Source organism: Mauremys reevesii, linkage group 26 (genome assembly GCF_016161935.1).
Source record: "Mauremys reevesii isolate NIE-2019 linkage group 26, ASM1616193v1, whole genome shotgun sequence".
NCBI classification, from domain to species: domain Eukaryota; kingdom Metazoa; phylum Chordata; order Testudines; family Geoemydidae; genus Mauremys; species Mauremys reevesii.
Genome location: NC_052648.1, coordinates 9096348 through 9115362, shown reverse-complemented (window position 1 = coordinate 9115362; position 19015 = coordinate 9096348). Strand labels below are relative to the sequence as shown.

The following is a 19015-nucleotide window of genomic DNA, read 5'->3' as shown; positions in this document are numbered from 1 at the left end:
CTAACCCCCACGAGTCATCATTTGCATGGCCAGCAAAGTCACCAAGGACAATGATCCTCATTGGCTCCAACACCGCAGCAGAGGGAAGCTGAATCACCCCTGCCGGGCTCGGCACTGGTGTGATCTATGCACCAGGCCATCACAGCATTCACACAGTAAACGCACGGTCGGTTGCACCCCAGACCCAGCTAGCAAGAAATAGGACGCAAGCTCGGGCAGAGGCACCTGCTGCCACCTGCAGACTCTCCCCACAGCCTCCAGGAAGTAGTAGGGTGACCAGACAGCAAGTGTGAAAAATCGGGACAAGGGTGGGGGGTAATTGGCATCTATATAAGACAAAGCCCCAAATATCAGGACTGTCCCTATAAAATCGGGACATCTGGTCACCCTAGGCAGTAGCAGCAGAAGCAGCAGCATCTTCCTCGTCCTCCTCTTCCCTGTGCCTTCATCTTCTCAACTACCTCTGCTGGGTCAAGAGGGGAAGACGGGATATCCCCTCCCCACTGCACACACCAGGCGCTGCCGCCCAAGGACCTGGGGCCTCGTGTGCCCAGGGCCCCTGATGTGACCAGTTACATCCCGACTGTTGGGCACGTGGGTGAAGGGGAGTCACAGAGGAGGAGATCCCAGGGGTGGGCATAGAGGAGCTGCTGGGAGCTAAGTCACACCCTGAGCCGTCCCTACCTGGCTCCTCTAAACGTCATTCGAAGGGAGCCCTATAGTAGTTACAGAGTCCAATCATCATGCACTCTGAGACCATGCAACCTGGTGCTCCATTGCCATGAACCCACGGTCCACTTGCTGGATCCACACTCCCACTCTAGCTCGGGTTAGAACCCCACAGCTGGCAACCCACTGCCATGCACCCCGGGCTGGGCAGGGCTGCGGGGTTCCGTGCTTTCACTGAGGGCCTCCTTTCCCACTGCCCAGCACCTTGGATGGTCCAAGGGAGGGTGTCCAATGGGGTGTCTACTCTGAGCATCCTGAGTCGTACTTGACACACCCACTTTGCAGGCTCTTAAGGCACCCACAGCTGGAATAAATCCCCCTATTTGCCAGTTTTTGTTGAAACCGGCTTTCTTAGAAGAAGGAAAACCAGTTAATTTCCCCAGGGACTTTCTGCACCTCTGGGAATCAGCCCCCCAATGCACTCCTGAAAGGCAGTTACGGTAACAGTCTGAATTAGTCGTGCACAGATAGATCTATATTCTAAGAGACCTGCAACTCATTGACCAACTGTAATATCTGGGAATGATGAGTGACTGACGTTGGCCTCAATCTGGAGGGTTTAATCACCCTTGCAGACACATGGCCCGTTTTCATCTCCTTCCCCTCTGTTGCAGCATGTGGGACACACTTAGAACCGTCTCTTAAATGCGGGCACAGATTGGGTTTCTGGCTAGATCGCTTTTAATAGAATAATAGTGGGATGGTTCATTAGGCTCAGTCGTTAACTGCAACCCCCCAGCCCTACTCCAGCCCAGTTTTGCTTCCGTACAGCTGCTCCAATAGTGCTAGTCAGATGCCTGTCGCTGGGCATTCCTGCCTGTCCGATGTGCTGCTCTCCTCTGCAGAGGTAGGTTTATTTTTGCTGTCTGGCTGCTTTCGTTTCTTTATTGATGCGCTGCTGAGCTTCTCTTTTCCTTGGGGCTCTTGCCTGGGGTCCTGGAGCGACCCACTGTTTTGGGGCGGCTGCAGCACCCGCTCCAAATCCCACTTGGGGTCCTCATTGAAAGTTTTGAGGTCATAGAAATAATCCATGCTGGCCACCGTATTTAGGATCTCGGGCACGCTGTAGTCAAAAGACAGCAGCTCATCAGGCAGATTGAGGGACCGTATGTCGCTGGACGAGTCGTCACACGGGAAGCAGCAATCCTTGCTTTCGCTCTCGCTGGACGTGAGGGTGCGGCTCAGGTTGTCTCTGGAACCCTCTGAGTCCGAGTTAGCTGGAGAGCAATCAAACAGCTTCATGGCATCTTCCAACAAAACGTTCTCAGGCAGATCGAAGGGCTCCTCTGCGTCCAGCACTTCGCTGTCTTCAGCTACGAGGCTGTCCTGCAGAGGACATGACGCTGCCTCCGCCATCACCTGTGCGTTTGCAACACTGGGACTGGAAAGAGGGTTTTGATCTTCGATGCAAATGTCTGGGATCTGTGTATTCACTAGGAGGTTCTGGCTCATGTCATTTTCCTTGAGTTCTTCCCCTTCCACCTGGAAACTATCAAACCCTTGAAACTCTGGGTTGTGGGGATTTGGCCTATCCTTAAGGTGGCAGTAGGTGCTTATCTGGAGGCTCTGCTCATTCTGGCTGAGTCCAGGCAGCGATACGAGGAGCTGGGGCAGTTTGTCGTCATTGTTCTGACCATCTTCCTGCGGCTGAGGCATCTCTAGAAACTGAGAGTCGTGGAGTGGGCTAGGGACCAAATTCCCTTGTTCCGTCCCACTGGCGGGGCCCTCCTGATTGAAATAAGGCATGATGTATTGGGGTTTGCTTGGGATCGGGTGGTAAGGTGGGTAGGGGACTGTCTGGACAGGACTCTTGAGGTATCTGTGGGTGTCCAGAAGGTAAGCGCTTGGTGAACTTGAGCCACCCGTGAGTTTATAAACTGACGGTTGCACGAAATTGGTCATTGCCCATTCTATGCGATATATCCGGGGATCGAAAAAGCACCCACAAGGTGCCATCTGGAAACCTGGGCAACGGAGATAAAAACATCATTTGTGGGGACCCCGGAGCCGACGAGTAAATAAATCCTCTGGGAGCGCGTGACTCACCCCCAGCCAAGACCCGCCAAAGGCCAGATCCTCAGCTGGTATAAATTGGTGGTGTAGTTCCGTTGACTTCAATGGGGCTGAGCCAGTGTACACCAGCTAAGGGTCCGGCACAAAGGATCAAGGTTCTGCTGTGGCCCAGGTAGGAGCGTAAGTTACACATCTGGGTACACATCTGGTCCGAAACCGGTGCAAGTGGAAAAATAGCATCACTTGCACAGATCTGGGGCAAATCTGGAGTCAGAGGTTGCAGCTCCCATGGAATCTCAGGGTCCAAGTGAACAGTGTAAGTTACATGTTTGGTGTAAACTGATCACAATGCAGGTGCCGTTGACATCACAGGGTGTGTCTAGGCTACCGGCCCAACCCTGTAGTGTAGACACAGCCTACACTGCTAGATTGGGTTTTTCCATGGGTGTAGGAACACCCCCACCCTGAATGATGGTAGCGTTCCCCCATCGAAGTAGCTGCATCTGGACTGGGGGTTAGGTCGGCACTGCGATGTTCATTAGGGATATATTTTTTCACACCTCTGACTGATATAGAATCATAGAATCTCAGGGTTGGACGGGACCTCAGGAGGTATCTAGTCCAACCCCCTGCTCAAAGCAGGACCAATCCCCAGACAGAATTTTACCCCAGATCCCTAAATGGCCCCCTTGAGGATTGAACTCACAACCCTGGGTTTAGCAGGCCAATGCTCTAACCACTGAGCTATCCCTCCCCCAAGCTGTTGTGACCTAACTTTTCCATGTTGACTAAGCCGCAGTGTAGCTTGCACTGATTTACTATTCAGATGGTGTGTGTGCAAAATGAGGGGCGCTTACACGCCAGGGAGGGAGTATAAGGAAGAGCATCCGACAGGAGAGTGGAAGGGAAAGCAGACCTTCTCCCCGGATACCGGGCAGCTGACTGCCTAGCACCCTTTGTTATCCTTTACAGATGAGATTTGCAAAGGGTGTTAGGGGCCCGTCATGGAATGTCCACACCAGCCCCTGAAGGGGTTAAGGTGGCTAAATGGGCCAATTAACTGCCTAGGCGGCACCTGGAGGAGGAGCCAGGGAGCCATGAGGACTAATTGAAAGCTGAAGCTCACCTGAGCAGAACAGCCAGGGCTTGTATAAAGTCAGACAGCTGGAGGCCGAATGGGGCTACAGGGAGGAGGTTTGCAGTCATTCCCCCTGAGACTAGGGAGAGAAGGGAGCTAGGCTTGTAGGGAAGGACGTGCCTGGAGGAGGGTGGAGAAAGAGGTGGATAGAGGCAGCATAGGAAGCAGTCCAGGGAAACCGCAGCAAGGTGTGGGACTGCACAGACCTTAGCGGCTGGGTGTAGGGTCCCCAGGCTGGAACCCAGAGAAGAGGGCGGGCCTGGGTTCCCCTACCAGCCAGGGGGGAAGTGGCACCATTGAGGCAGTGAACTGGAAGGCTGCCTGGGACAGAGAGACATTGGCCTGCACCCGCAGAAAGGGAGAACCAAGCCACCAAGAGGGAGCAGTCGAGTCCTGAGAGAGAGTCGGAGTGAGCATCTGCAGGAAGAGGCATCAGATGGGCAGAGCTAATCCTCCTCTATGACCACAAGGAGGTGCTGCGGTGGTGAGTAGCGCACCCCTGAACAGGGCCCAGGTCTTATGAAAATTCCGGTCGTCTTAATTCTTATGTCTTTAAATCTTATGTGTCCTAAACATACCTGCAGGGGGTCCAGTGAAAACGTCTTTCTCTTGACTTGGGGGATGGTACAGGTTGGATGGTCCTGAAATAGCAACACAGAAAAGTCACAAGGCCCCATTATGAAATGATGCTTTATTTGATGAACATTTTGAAAGGGTGTAAAATTATTAGCTTCAAAGGATTAAAGAAAATGGGAAGAGAGTGAAAAGGAGAGAACCCAGCAGTATATTTCCTGAAGAGAATACCCAGGACTCATGAATCTGAGGGGGAGAATTTAAAAGAGGAGTAGGCAGCAGAACAGAGCATTAGTTCTCTTACCTACTGATGCAGGGTTGTCGGGAAGGACAAAGGTTTGAAGTGGCCGGTTTGACTGGCTCTCCGATTGATCTAAGGGTCTGGGACCATAGGCATCATGTGGCTGGTAGAACGGTTTTGGTTGCTGCATAATTGCTGTGTCAGTCTGAAGGACAGTCAGGTTACACGACTGCTCTTTGGATGTATCTAGGAGAATTGGCTCCAGTGTTGCCACGGCTGAGAAGTTCTGTTTTGATGGTTACTCAGGAAAGAATTCCAGGTAACAACTGAGGTTCTAAGTCCCTTAAAAGTGCTGAGATAGGTTACTCCAAAGGTAATGACTATCTGAGTTTAAGGTAGGAATTAAAAAAAAAAAAATCAAGCCGTAAAAGTTAGATCCTGGGATTGCCTTGTCTGGGGAGAATGGGTGTTGTTGCCATGAGATGTTTCAACAAGGGTTGAAGTGTGACCTATAGGACATGGAGTTCTTGCAAGATGAGAACTGGTGCCTCATCTTTAATGTGGCGCATGCAAAGCGCCATCTCTGGCAGCTCAGCATAAAACGAATGTGTTGCTGCTTCATTTAATCCTTCAACACCTCAGCTAGTTCATCAGGTAAATCTCCGCTCCATTTTCTCTCCCAGGCTCATCCGCATGTGCACTCCCCCATGCACTCTCTAGCTTCTCTCTCAGCTGTATCTGGCCCAAACTTGCATTTTCCCATGGAACTTCCCCAAGTGCACACGTTCCCAGGAAGTGCAGGACACCAAAGGGGTTGGTGGGTGCTAACGATCCTCCATGCTCGCCGAGAGCTCATCTCCAGGGGTGGGATAGTAGCCCATGTAGATCGCCCCTGCCCTGGGAGGGAGCACAGGCCAAAATGGGCTTAAGCCGTCTCTGAACGAATGCGCCGTAGCGGCCATCTTAGCTCCTTTGCTTTGCCCAAGGCAGCAGGCAAGAGCTTCCTTCCTGGTTGAGGCCACTCGGCGAAGTGCGCAGTGAGATCAGTGGGCCTGACACTGAATACCAGGGGTGTGGTTCTCTGTTCACTTACTCCGATGCACCCACTGCAGTCCATGGCGTTGTCCTCATGTGAGTAGATGGAGAAGCCCACCCCTCCGCCCTGAGTGCTTAGCATTGCTCTGTCTGAAGTCCAGCAGGCAGGTGGCTCTGCTGTGTTGAGCTGGGAGCTTCCCCACATCCCGGGCCCTCCGGGAGACCTGGCTCACGCCAATATCCCAGAGGCCTGTGACATCACAAGGGCTCTACGTATTCTATGGATGGAACTGAAAGACTGCGGGGAGGATCCTTGCAAGGCTGGGAGATGGTGGCCTGACTGGCCAGGGTGAGAGGAGATGTTGGCATAGGAGGAGGATGTAATATTATTACTTTTGTCTTCAGGGAGTTTTTATGGTGATGTCTCACACACCACACAACAAGACCTTCTAGCAGCAGTTCCAGCTTCCTGTATATTTTCCACAGATAATCACTCTTATGAACTCTAAGGAGTCTGGTGGCACCTTAAAGACTAACAGATTTATTTGGGCATAAGCTTTCGTGGGTAAAACACCTCACTTCTTCAGATGCATCTGAAGAAGTGGGGTGTTTTACCCACGAAAGCTTATGCCCAAATAAATCTGTTAGTCTTTAAGGTGCCACTGGATTCCTTGTTGTTTTTGTGGATACAGACTAACACGGCTACCCCCTGATCATACGAACTCTGCTGCAAATATTCTTAAATGTGTACTCCTACTTTATCCAGCTAGTCTTAGATCGATCAGATGGCCTGCCACCACACAGCATAGAGGTCTGTCCTCTTCACGGGGGCAGCTTGGCTTCACTCCCACTGACTGCAATGGGAGAGAGAGTGATCACCTTAACTTAAGGCAACGTCTGGTCTCCCTCCACCGAGAGCAAGGTGAGTTCTCTAAAGGAGACGTTATGCGCCAGTCTCCGCTTAAGGAGAAACTTTGGTTGCTGAAGAATAACAGCAGACAAACCAACTGTTCATCCTAAAGAATTAAAAATAAACCACCCAACTACACAACTGCGCCAGCTCTACTCAAGAGTCACCTCTCTGCTGACTTTTGTGCAGATAGAAAATGCCCAGGGAAATGACCAGGGACAAAAAGCTCTGACAAAGTGCAACTTTTAAAAAAAATTAATATTAAAATTACCTGACTAATTAATTAATGGATGAACTCAGAAAATCCACTTGGTACTTACAAAGTAAGTGGTGTAATTTTGGGGAACATATCCTGTACTCTTCAGACTCCGCAAAGAAAACATGACGTCATGTTCTCTGTATGTATAAATATGTCCTGTCTGTGTGCTATGCATCCGAAGAAGTGAGCTGTAGCCCACGAAAGCTCATGCTCAAATGAATTTGTTAGTCTCTAAGGTGCCACAAGAACTCCTGTTCTTTTTGCGGATACAGACTAACACGGCTGCTACTCTGAAACCCACAAAGAAAACACATCCCTCCTCTAAGTGGAAAGTGGTTTTAGATACATTGAACAAGTCTGATACGGTTGGTTGGCTGGGAGGAGGAACAAGAGCCCGATGCGTGAGGATGATGTGTACAGTTCAGAGTGCTTTGATAAAGGGGCCAGTGCATGGCACTGCTATATTCAGAGAATAATGGTTGGAGTTTCATTTCTCTGGCACCCAATGGGGGCAAGTCCAAGGAAATCTCTGACTGTGATAAGAGGTTTGGAAAATCAAAGCCTCTACCTGGAGAGTGACATTAGCTAAAAACAAAGGCGTGAAATGAGGGAGGCGAGCGTCTGTCAGATCTGCCCATCCTTCCCTAGCAAGAAGGTTGGCTTCTAGCAAAATCAGGGATTCAAAACTTAAGGGGGAGAAATTAAAAAGCACATATTCTCACAAGCTGTACTTTTCCCCAAGGTTTGCAGACCACATAGGTGTATCCATCAGCTACACCTGGTCACCTCACATCAATTCATCTTGCTAACCGACTTAAACGCTGCAAGGGATTTTGCAAATTCGGGGGTTAAGGAGAGATTTACAGCTCCCATTTGCCTTCTTTACAAATGTTTTTAAATATGCAAGAGGAATATTAAAATAATTCATTGAATGCACATTGGCTTTGTAGTTCAGGCAGCTGGTATTAATTGTTGTTAATACATGGCTCTTATCGTGCTTTTTTTTATCAAGATCTCAAAGCGTTTTATAAAGGAGGGTCCGAATCATTATCCCATTTTACAGATGAAGAAACTGAGGCCCCGAGGTGGGGAAGTGCTACAAATGGATCTCTTTTGCATTTCATTATTAATTCTAAACTTGTGGTTTTTCATGACTTTTTTGGGGTGAAATTTCCAAACAAAAATGAAACCTTTGAGTGACCTCAATTTCACTGCAAAAAAAGAAACGAACAAAAAGAGAAATTAGGGATTTCACCTGTTTGTTTCCAAATCAACTATTTCTGCACATTTTCATCCCTCTCCCAAAACAAAAGATCTGGGGACGTGGAATCAGGTGAAATGAGACTGTGTGGACAATTTTGCAAAATAATTAGTTAAAATCATATCTGCAGTTTCACCCCACTCTGAAAACAACACTATATTTACAACACATTGGACTACCAAGATTATCCTCTCCTATTCGGGAGATGCCAGCCCTGGTTCTGTAGTTACAGCTGAGTTGAATTTTGCATTTAAAGCAGAGATTCGTGTTCTTGGTATGAAAAACACCCTGTATCCTCAAGAAAGTTGCAGCACTTACTCTGAGTACCAAATGCATTTACAAATAATCCCCTTCATTATCATAGAATCATAGAATCATAGAATTCAAGATCAGAAGGGACCATTATGATCATCTAGTCTGACCTCCTGCAAGATGCAGGCCACATAAGCCGATCCACCCACTCCTTCTGCCCCATGCTTCGGAGGAAGGCGAAAAACCTCCAGGGTCATTGCCAATCTTCCCTGGAGGAAAATTCCTTCCCGACCCCAAATATGGCGGTCAGCTGAACCCCGAGCATGCGGGCAAGACTCTCCAGCCAAACCCTCTGGAAAAGGTTATATCATACCATTGACCCATTGTACTATTTACCAGTGTGGCACTTAATTGACCTATTGACTAAACCCGTTATCCTATCATACCATCTCCTCCATAAACTTATCTAGCTTAATCTTAAAGTCATGGAGGTCCTTCTGTTTCCCTCGGTAGGCTGTTCCAGTATTGCACTCCTGATGGTTAGAAACCTTCGTCTAATTTCAAGCCTGAATTTCCTGACTGACAATTTATATCCGTTTGTCCTCGTGTCCACATTAGCACTGAGCTGAAATAATTCCTCTCCTTCCCTGGTATTTATCCCTCTGATGTATTTAAAGAGTGTAATCATATCTCCTCTTATCCTTCTTTTGGTTAAGGAAAACAAACCGAGCTCCTCAAGTCTCCTTTCATACGAAAGGCCTTCCATTCCTCGGATCATCCTAGTGGCCCTTCTTTGTACCTGTTCTAGTTTGAATTCATCCTTCTTAAACATGGGAGACCAAAACTGCACACAATACTCCAAATGAGGTCTCTATATAACGGGACTAGCACCTCCTTATCCCTACTAGAAATACCTCGCCTAATGCAACCCAAGACCGCATTAGCTTTTCATCACATTGCCTACTCATAGTCATCCTACGATCAACCAGGACTCCTAGGTCCTTCTCCTCCTCCGTTACTTCCAACTGGTGCGTCCCCAGCTTATAACTAAAGTTCTTGTTAGTCATCCCTAAATGCATAACCTTACACTTCTCACTATTGAATTTCATCCTGTTACTAATACTCCAGTTTACAAGGTCATCTAAATCTCCCTGGAGAATATCCCGATCCTCTTCCGAATTGGCAATACCCCCCAACTTGGTGTCATCCGCAAACTTTATCAGCCCACTCCTACTCTTGGTTCCCAGGTCAGCAATAAATAGATTAAATAAAATCGGACCCAAAACCGAGCCTTGAGGAACTCCACTGGTAACCTCCAACCGGACAGTTCCCCTTCAATACTACCCTCTGCAGTCTCCCTTTAACCAGCTCCTTATCCACCTCTGGATTTTCATTTCGATCCCCATCTTTTCCAATTTAACCAGTAATTCTTCATATCAAACGCCTTACTGAAATCCAGATATATTAGATCCACCGCATTTCCCTTGTCTAAAAATCTGTTACTTTCTCAAAGAAGGAGATCAGGTTGGTTTGGCACGATCTACCTTCGTAAATCCATGCTGTAATCTATCCCAGTTGCCATCGGCCTCATGCGACCCACTCTCTCTTTTAAGATTTTTTCCATGACTTTGCATACTACAGATGTTAGACTAACAGGCCTATAGTTCCCTGGGTCACTTTTTTTCCCCTTCTTGAATATAGGAACTACATTAGCTAATCTCCAGTCAGTCGGTACAATCCCGAATTTAGGGATTTATTAAAGATTATCGCAATATCCTCGCCAATTCCTTAATATTCTAGGATGAAGATTATCCCCGATTTACTTCCGTTAAGCTGTTCTAGTTTGGCTTCTACCTCAGATACCGTAATGTCTACCCCCATATCTTCATTCCCATCGGTCCCTCTATCACTATTCCTTAGCCCTTCATTAGCCTCATTAAAGACCGAGGCAAAGTATTCGTTCAGATATTGTGCCATGCCAAGATTATCCCTAATCTCCACTCCGTTTAAAGTTTTAAGCGGTCCCACTTCTTCTTTCTTGGTTTTCTTCCTATTTATATGGCTAAAAAACCGTTTGCTATTGGTTTTAATCCCCTTCGCTAGGTCCATCTCCACTTTGCCTTTCTCACAGCTTCCCTGCACCCTCTGACCTCAATAAGGTAGGTTTCCTTGCTGATCCCTCCCATTTTCCACTCCTGGTACGCTTTCTGTTTTTTCTTAATGACCCCTCTAAGACGCTTGCTCATCCAGCTCGGTCTAAAACTGCTACCTCCCTTCTCGGGATACATGCCTCTGACAACTCCTGCAACTTCAACCTGAAGTAACCCCAGGCGTCATCTGCCCCTAGATCCCTAAATATGTTAGCCCAGTCCACTTCCCTAACTAGTCGCCTTAATTTAGTAAAGTTAGCCCTTTTGAAATCGTACACCCTAGTCTCAGATGCACTATTGATTATCCTCCCATTTATTTGAGTTAAAAATAACTTTTAAATTTGGTACTTTTTTTGGTCCCAAACAACCTCAGCTCTGTTATTGTCTATTCATTCAAAAATTGGCAGAGAAGTGACTCTTGTGCAATAGGTAGATTTTGAAAATATTTTTTAGGATTAACGGTAACTTGTTCCTGTTCTTCATAATTGAAAGGTTCTCCTTTAGCAGAGGCTGAATACAAAAAAGGTCTATTGCGGAGAATTCCATGAAGAATCGCCCTATTTCAAAATAGCCACCATCCCCCATTGTTGTCAATAGTTAAAGATGTCCACTTTGTGCATGAGTTTGAGCATCTGTTAAGTGGGTGGAATTAGATGTACTTTCCTCACAAGGGTGGTGAGGAGGTTTCATTAACTATCTGCCAAGTGCTTTGATGGCCTTGAATAGCCATGCCCCCTACTGGATGGGATGAGAGCTGCTCAGCTGTGTGTCATAGGCCCCCTGCTGCTAATGCGGATTCTCCTTTAGCCGGTGCAGCAGGGTCTCTACATTTGGAGCAGGAGGGCCTGAGTTCTGTCCCTGACTGGCCCACTGCCTGCACTGCAGGGTAACCCCCAGAGAACTGCTAAGTGGCCTGCATCTTGCATGGCACTCACGTTTGGCAATGCCACCTGCAGCCCAGATAGGAGAGACACCCCCAAGTCTCTGCCATTGACCTCTACTCCCCCACAGTCTCTCCACTTCTCTCTGCCCTGCACCTCCCACATGGGCTGGGCTCTTTGCTCAGCAGCAGCTGTGCTTCCTGCTGAGATGATGGCTGCTTCTCCTCCTTGATCCTTCCTGTGCTTTGCTGTGGTCTCTTCTCCAGCCCCCCCTGGGTCCCTCGCGGGAGGAGAGGGCTGAGGGCATGATGGGCACTGACCAGCTGACCTGGAAGATGGCCGCCTAGCTGTGGTCCAGCCGGGTTAAGTACCTGGGTATGGGGCCCCAGACCACTGCTGCAGCTCATGGGGGGTGGTTCCTGGCTGCTGTAGCCTCCAGGTTCTGGCTCCATAAACAGACTGGACCAGGAGGCCTCTTAGAGTGGGAAGAGGGGTGGTGCAGCCAGACCCTCCTGGAGCAGAGGGCCCTGTGTGGCCCCTGGATCTCCCTGTCCCAGGGGTAGTGGGTGCTGCTTGTATGTGGGGAGAGGCCCCCATGGCCTGACCTCTCTGTTGGGAACCCCCTGATGGGGGAGACACATTCCTACCACTTGTGCAGCACCCTGAGGTCTCCCCAGACCTATAAGGACCCATACAGGAGTGTGGGGCACCGAGACCGCCCCTGCCCCATCGGGAACCCTGCCTGTGTGAAGTTAGAGAGCGGCAGGGCGGGCAGGAGGAAGATACCAGCACACCGCAAGGAGAGCGGCAGCAGCAAGCTGGGGTGTCCCTCAGTCCGGGAGGAAGGAGCACTCCCGACCAGCTGGAGGCTGGTAGTCGGCCACCCATTTCCCCACCAGAGGGCTCTTGAGTGGGCAACCCTCGCAATCAGCATGCCAAGCAGGGGGTACGTCTCTACTGGGTGGGCAGGGCTCCGTACCAAGTGCCTCATTCCGGCCGCGACGGCAGGGGGGTGCAATAACTGTGCTGTACTGTAGCCCACCAGGCAGTTGTTGGTACTCAGTCAATACTGTAGTTCAGAATTGCCACGCGGGTCCATGTTCTCCAGCCAGTGACACTGAGAACAATGACTGGATGGGTCAGCAGAGTAGGTGAGAGGAGAATATGGCCCTACGAGGGTACCTATTACTAACCTGTTTCTCAAAGTGTGGGGTGTGCTCCCTTCCGAGGCATCAAGGACTAGCCAGGGGCATTTGGACAGACCTCTAAATTGTTCTTCAGAATCTTCGCTTTCATTTTCTCTTCAAAAAAGGTAGTTTCTAGCTGTTATGGTTGCAAAGAAAACCTTTAAAACATGATCTGAGCTTAACCAAGTAAAATTATCTGGTAAAGAGCCGCGATTATCCAGACACATGGATAAAATTCTTTCATATACTAGTTTTCCAAATGTATCAAGTAGATCGGTAATTAGAACAAATTTACTTGGATAAAAGTGGATTGCTGTTGTGTCCAAAAGAAGTTCAGAACACTGGATAACTATTTTTAGAGCTTTTACTTTCTGATCAGAGGCCCATGTCTGCCTGAATTTGCAGAGAGCCTGAAACAAGCAATCTGATGTGGGACTTGGCATCCACTGAAATGACTGGGGCATCTTAGATGCCAATGATAATACGTGCAATGACAATCCTAACTATTTCACTACTCATTGACGCATGGAAGAAAAGATACGAAGGATCATGTTAGGAGACGATCTTCTGGGCTGGCCTTCAACACTGCATGGTGGGGGCACAATTTGTTTTGTTTTCCTGCCAGGAGAGCTCATATTTTTGGGGAAACATATTATTAAACTACAGTAAATCCACAAGCAGCCACTGTGGCAAAGCACCACTGTACGTCTCCCTTCTGTAAGGTTGTGCCCAGGCATTTTGTGTTGCTCTTGCAGCTGTGGTGGGTCCTTCTGAGTAATTTCTCCTCTTCCTGCTGACGTGTGAGCTCCAAGCTCCCCTGGAGGTTTGGGTAGAGAGGGGAGACCTTTTGATATGTTCTGCTGGGGGAGCAGTCCATTGTGCCGAGAAGTGTCCCCAGCCATATGGGTGGTTTGGAGTGAAGCCCAGAAAGTGGGGGGATTCTGGGCCAATTCGGGGAGGAGGAGGGGAGGTTTAGCAGCAGGTATTACAATTAAAATTGGAAAAGGTACAGAGAAGGGCAACAAAAATGTTTAGGCGGATGGAACAGCTTCCGTATGAGGAGAGATTAAAAAGGACTGGAAAAGAGACAAGTAACGAGGGATATGATTGAGGTCTATAGAATCATGAGTGCTGTGGAGAAAGTGAATAGGGAAGTGTTAGTTACTCCTTCACATAACACAAGAACTAGTGATCACCCAAAGATATTAATAGGCAGCTGGTTTAAAACAAACAAAAGGAAGTATTTCTTCACACGACACATAGTTAACCTGTGGAACTCCTTGCTGGGGGATGTTGTGGAGGCCAAAAGTATAACTGGGTTCAAAAAAGAATTGGATCAGTTCATGGAGGATAGGTCCATCAGTGGCGATTAGCTAAGATGGTCACAGTGTCCCTAAAGCTCTGACTGCCAGAAGCTGGGAGTGGGTGACTTGATAAATTGTGCTGTTTTGTTCATTCCCTTTGAAGCACCTGGCGTTGGCCTCTGTCAGAAGACAGGATACTTTTGAATCCCTTTGAGCCCCACCACTGGCTGTCTGGGATGGCTCATTTGAACAAACAGCCTCCAGCCTAATCACTGTTTTCCACCTTGTAAAGAGTCTTGTCTGCTTCCTTCCAGCAAACCTGGCTGAGTCCAAGGCTTTCAGACATGTGCTCTTGGCACTGGCCTTTTAAAAACAATCCAATTTGAGGAGTCTAAACAAATAGCTGTTGCTTAGTACTGCTTGGCATGACATTAGGCTGGGATGGTTTCCTATGGGCCTCAGGCATAAGTGTCATGTGACGAGATTAGGGTTTTACCGCTCTGGTGCCTATGAATAACTAATTTTGGAGCAATTGGCTTGCAGTGACATATGTGAGTTTGACATTTCTGTAAGTGTCACAGGAAGCTTGAAGTCCCAACTTTCTGGTGTGTTGAAGGAACTGGAATGTTGTCAGCATTAGTGGATGGAGACAGGGGTTCAAAGAGTTAAAACCCTGCCGTTGATATTGCTGGAGGGTTTACTGGGTAAGGACAGGAAGGAGAACTAGCATTATCTGCAAGAGAGCAGTGTAAGGTGTGTGTGTGTGTGTGTGTGTGTGTGTGTGTGTGTGTGTGTGTGTGTGTGTGTGTGTGTGTGTGTGTGTGTGTGTGTGTGTGTGTGTGTGTGTAAAGCCACTGTCCTGGATGCACTCCAACTGCTCAGCTGTGTGCCGCAGTTCCCTACACTAGCAGGGAGTCCCTTTCAGTTCAGTTGCTAGAGGCCTGTGCTTTTGGGGAATAGGAAGATGACAGTTACATACAGTAGCCAGAGTGTATGGCTAGGGTGACCAGATGTCCCAATTTTTATAGGGACAGTCCCGATTTTTGGGTCTTTCTCTTATACAGGCTCCTATTACTCCCCCACCCCCGTCCCGACTTTTCACATTTGCTGTCTGTCCACCCTATATGTGGCCTAATGGAGCCCTAAAGTGGTCATGAGTTTGATCCAGCCTCACGGTGCTGTGCTTGGCTGTCAATATTATCACCCTCTCGCGAAGCCTCCTAGAATATAACCTGGAGTATTTTCTTTTTAAAACGACCCTTTTTGCGCAATATTGTCCATCATCAAGGACTAGACACCCAGAGCCTGCTTCTCCGTTGCCCTGTGCCTTACGCAATAGGGTACGCCAGTGCAAAGCGGTGGTGAAAGGCTGCCATTCTGATCTGGTCGCCGTTCGCATCCCACTTTGCACTGGTGTAAACGACTGCACCCGGTGCAGTGCAGTGGAGAATCAGGTCCACAGTGACAGTGTGCGGGCACAGACAACGCGACGCTTCGAGGGCAGCCCCAGCCATTGGGTTGGGATTCTGGTGGGGCAGGGATTCTAAGAACCCTTGTTAAGCATCCCCTGCCCTACTCCAGTTGGAACTGGATTTTGACACGCTGGCTGGTTCCAGTCCATAGGCTTCATTTAGCTGCACCACACACTTGGACGCAGTGCCTATCCAAGTATCCATAACACGGTCTCAGCCGTGACAGTATTTTCATGCAACCAACCACCGAGTCTCTGATAGGATCCTTTCCTCCCTGTATCGTTTCTCTGTCCCTCTGGACCCTTGTGATTATATTGTTAACCTGAATGTGTGCAAACCATTCTTCCTGCTGAGAGCGGTTCTCGCTGTGCATCCCTCCGTGCTGTCAGGCTTCCCCCGTCGGCCTCTAATTGCTGCTGATGTTGCTGGCTTGCTTCGGGAAGGTGAATTCTCGTGGTGTAACTTCCCCAACTGGCTCAGCATTTCGCGGCTTGAGAGCAGGCACACATCTGCAGGTAGTTTTCCTGCACCTTGTTGCTGGGTGACATGGAGATAATGCGGCAAGGGGAAAACTATTTTCCCACTGACCCGAGGAATGCACAAGGATTTCCGTGGTGGCTGTGTCAGAGAATTCTCGTTGTGCAATCCACAATGCTATAGGTTTGTCGTGCTGGGGAGGGAACACAAATTTCACCCCACTGAAGGCTGCATTGGGTGACTTGCTAAGAGCCTAAGGGGCTGCACCAAATGTCAACTCTCCTCCAGTACAAAGATCCTTCCACCTTGAAGTATTGCATGCTGGGATCTATGTATGGTCCTGGTTCTCTGTCTGTTTGCACTAGTGCAAAGCAGGAATCACACCAGAGAAGTCTGTGGCGTTCAGACCCGTGTGAGATCAGAACCAGGCCAGTCAGGTAGCAGGCCCACTGTCCCTGCAAGCTGCCGTGCCATATTAAAGGCGATGGTGCCCATAAGCCACATGGTAGAACTTTATGGACAACCTTTAGCCAGCCACAAGCTACAGTGGACTTTGCATTTGTAGAACTGCTTTCCACCATTGATCTCAAGGCAGGTACATGTGATTCCTATTGCACTGAGAAACGTAGGCAGCTGGTGGTTCAGGCCTGACAGTGAATTAGTGAGAGTTGGGCACAGAACCCACGAACCCTTGTACTTATTCCCCTGGTCTAACCACTAGACCGTGCTGCTTGCCTGTATACATAGACTTGGGGCAGGTCTACACTACTGCTTAAGTCAATCTAACTTACCTTGCTCAGGGGGAGGGGGGACAGCACGTCGTCACCAGATGTGCTGCAGCGGTGCAGCTGTGCCGATGTAGCACTGGAATGTAGACGTGCCCTCGTTTAATGTACTGATAAAATATGCATGCAGTGCCTTTGCAGTTCTCAAGTTTAGAATCAGGCTATCTAAAAAAACTGTAATTTGTTCATTAATAATTTTTCAAGTCACCCAGTTAGCATATTCTCCCACTGCAGGAGATACTGCATCAGGGAAGGACGGGTTTCTTTTTGCCACCTTTTTCATTTTAGAAATAACACCCCCCCCAACCCAAATTACCCCCAGCAGTCTGGATCTACCTGACCCCATCAGGTCCTGCTCTCTCCCACATCTTTCCCGCTTCCTGTGCAACTTTCTAGCTTCTGGTTCTGTTCAAGAATCTATGCTGGGAGCTTCCAAAGCTGCTTTCCGGCCACCAGGGAAGCCAACTGATGCCACTAGTGATGGGAACACCAATCCGATGGGAGCCAGATTGAGATCCCGCAATGCATTTCACATAGACCATCAAATGGTAACAACTTTCAGTCACTGCTAATCGGGGCCATGTCTGAGTCCGTATCTCCTGAAGATGGAGCTATCCAGTTCCCTGCTGCATATGTGCCAGTTCAGCTGCCAGCAAATATGCTTTTCTGTAGCACAGAAGCTGCTAACGAAGATACTAATGCAGTCCCTTTCCTCCTCTGAGTAGCTGCATTAACCCCTTCATCTCCTCAGGATGCTCAGTGAAGGACAGGGGTGAAGCTCTCAGAATGCCCTTCAGACATACCTTATGTTCCTATAACTTTGGACTGCCATTGACGTATAGAGAGAGACCTAGGCATCCCCTAGTATTGTTTCAGGTAGGACCAACATACAACTGTTGAATTTGAAGGAGCTCTCTAATTCCCTCTACGTGGCTGGAAAGCTAATTTGCGGTGTAAGCCATTTCAAATGCAGGCAGCGCTGAAATGTCTTACCGGTTCCTAGCCACCCGAGTGATTCAGAGACATGTTCAAGGGATGTGTCAAATGGAAACACCTGCAACATGAAGAGCAAATTGCTACCAGATGGAGCATGCTCCTAAGGGAGGCGAAAGGCCAAGTTAAAGGATGTCCAACTAGGAGAGGAGCAATTTCTCCTGTACTCTGAGCATGGGAGGGGAGTGGCTGTAATGATGCCTGGAAAGAAGGGGAACAAAAGGTCTTGTGGTTGGATGCAAAGCTCAGCTCGCATGAGACTTGTGGTGGTTTTTGGTTTTTTTAAAAAGGAAGGAGCAGAGTTGAGGGTTTCCCCAGGATCTCCAGATCTCTGTGTGAACTTCACACAGTTTCAGGAGCCGTGAACCTCTTGAGCGATACTTGTAGGGGATTTCAAACTACCCCTCTGCTGTGCAATAGGGATGGAAGAAGCCTCCAGACCAAACTAGTTTAGCACAAGCGGATGCCCCTGTATATACTATAGATTGTGGGCCTGATTTTTCTTCCATTGCCCTGTTCAGTCAGTGCAAAGTTGGCATAAAACACTGCCCTGCTGATTTGCGAGCGTTTTACGCAAGGTGCAGGGCGACAGACCATCAAGCCCCATGTGTGTCTATATTTTCACTCAAAACTCCCCTCTCCCCTTCTCTCTGCTCCCTTCCACAGACTCCCCTGAATGAAATGCAAACCATGAACATATGACTGAGTTCAAATCTGGAGCCTACATTGGTTAGTAGGTAAAACAAGTTTGCCTGGCCTCTACCCCACAGCTAAGGCATGTTAGGGTAGCGTGGGAGGGGGATACAGGCTGATTCCACTTCCCACTCTAAAGGCAGGGGGCTCTCTGAAGAGGCAGACCCCACTCTTCCAGGGGAGCCCCTGAAGTTTCACTGAAGGAGGCAGACTCAGAAGGTTGGTTCTGCAGGAGAAAGCTCTTGCAGGCCTACAAATATCTTAGTCGCCAGCAGTGAGTCAGGAAGAACTTTCTCTTCTGGACAAGCCCAGGGAAACAGACGCTGGGATAAGTGGGATCATCTCATTATGGTTCTTGAAGAGCTGATCCAGCAAACACCTACTCATCCATGGAATCCTTTGAACTCGCACACAATGGGCCTGCGCGTGTAAGGATTTGCAGGCTCGGTGCTTTTGTAGTGCTGGAAGTGAGCTGGATCTGAAACTCAGGACTGGGGCCAGTCGGGCTCTGACAGCAGGACTGTCACAAATGGCCACTGATCTTGAGTGCCTGACTGCACACACCTTACGGGGTCCCCAGTCAGGGCACCCAAAATCAGATGCACCCGCAGGCAGTGGACTGATTATTATCCCCATATTGCAGATGGGAATCCAAGGCCCAG

General features: G+C 48.8%; 1 protein-coding gene and 2 long non-coding RNA genes across 5 annotated transcripts in view; 2 read left to right on the top strand and 1 right to left on the bottom strand.

Moving 5' to 3' along the window:
- Window positions 1-1387: 1387 nt before the first annotated feature.
- Window positions 1388-5819, bottom strand: PRR22 (proline rich 22). The gene is made up of 3 exons (XM_039515925.1): window positions 4758-5819; window positions 4459-4521; window positions 1388-2693 (listed from the first exon to the last, which is right to left on the bottom strand). Exons 1-3 carry the CDS (start codon window positions 4882-4884, stop codon window positions 1519-1521), a joined length of 1365 nt encoding a protein of 454 aa, XP_039371859.1. The 5' UTR covers window positions 4885-5819; the 3' UTR covers window positions 1388-1518.
- The window catches only part of LOC120391809, a 65780-nt gene continuing 50571 nt past the window's right edge, over window positions 3807-19015 (top strand). Inside the window, exon 1 of the long non-coding RNA XR_005591491.1 lies at window positions 3807-4364. This is a non-coding gene — a long non-coding RNA (uncharacterized LOC120391809). The remainder of the gene's footprint in view (window positions 4365-19015) is intronic.
- Window positions 5033-7710, top strand: LOC120391810. 3 transcript variants are annotated; one of them, XR_005591493.1, is made up of 3 exons: window positions 5033-5067; window positions 6496-6651; window positions 7641-7710. It is a non-coding gene; the product is annotated as an uncharacterized LOC120391810 (long non-coding RNA). The 3 variants fall into 3 exon arrangements; XR_005591492.1 differs by having other exon boundaries at window positions 5055-5089; XR_005591494.1 differs by lacking the exon at window positions 5033-5067 and adding an exon at window positions 5711-5825.

Coding starts and splice junctions, on each gene's coding strand:
- PRR22 (XM_039515925.1), bottom strand. CDS start 4,884: ATGCAGCAACCAAAACCGTTCTACCAGCCACATGATGCCTATGGTCCC. Junction 4,522..4,757: donor CGACAACCCTGCATCAGTAG/GTAAGAGAACTA, acceptor TTGCTATTTCAG/GACCATCCAACCTGTACCAT. Junction 2,694..4,458: donor TTTCACTGGACCCCCTGCAG/GTATGTTTAGGA, acceptor TCCGTTGCCCAG/GTTTCCAGATGGCACCTTGT.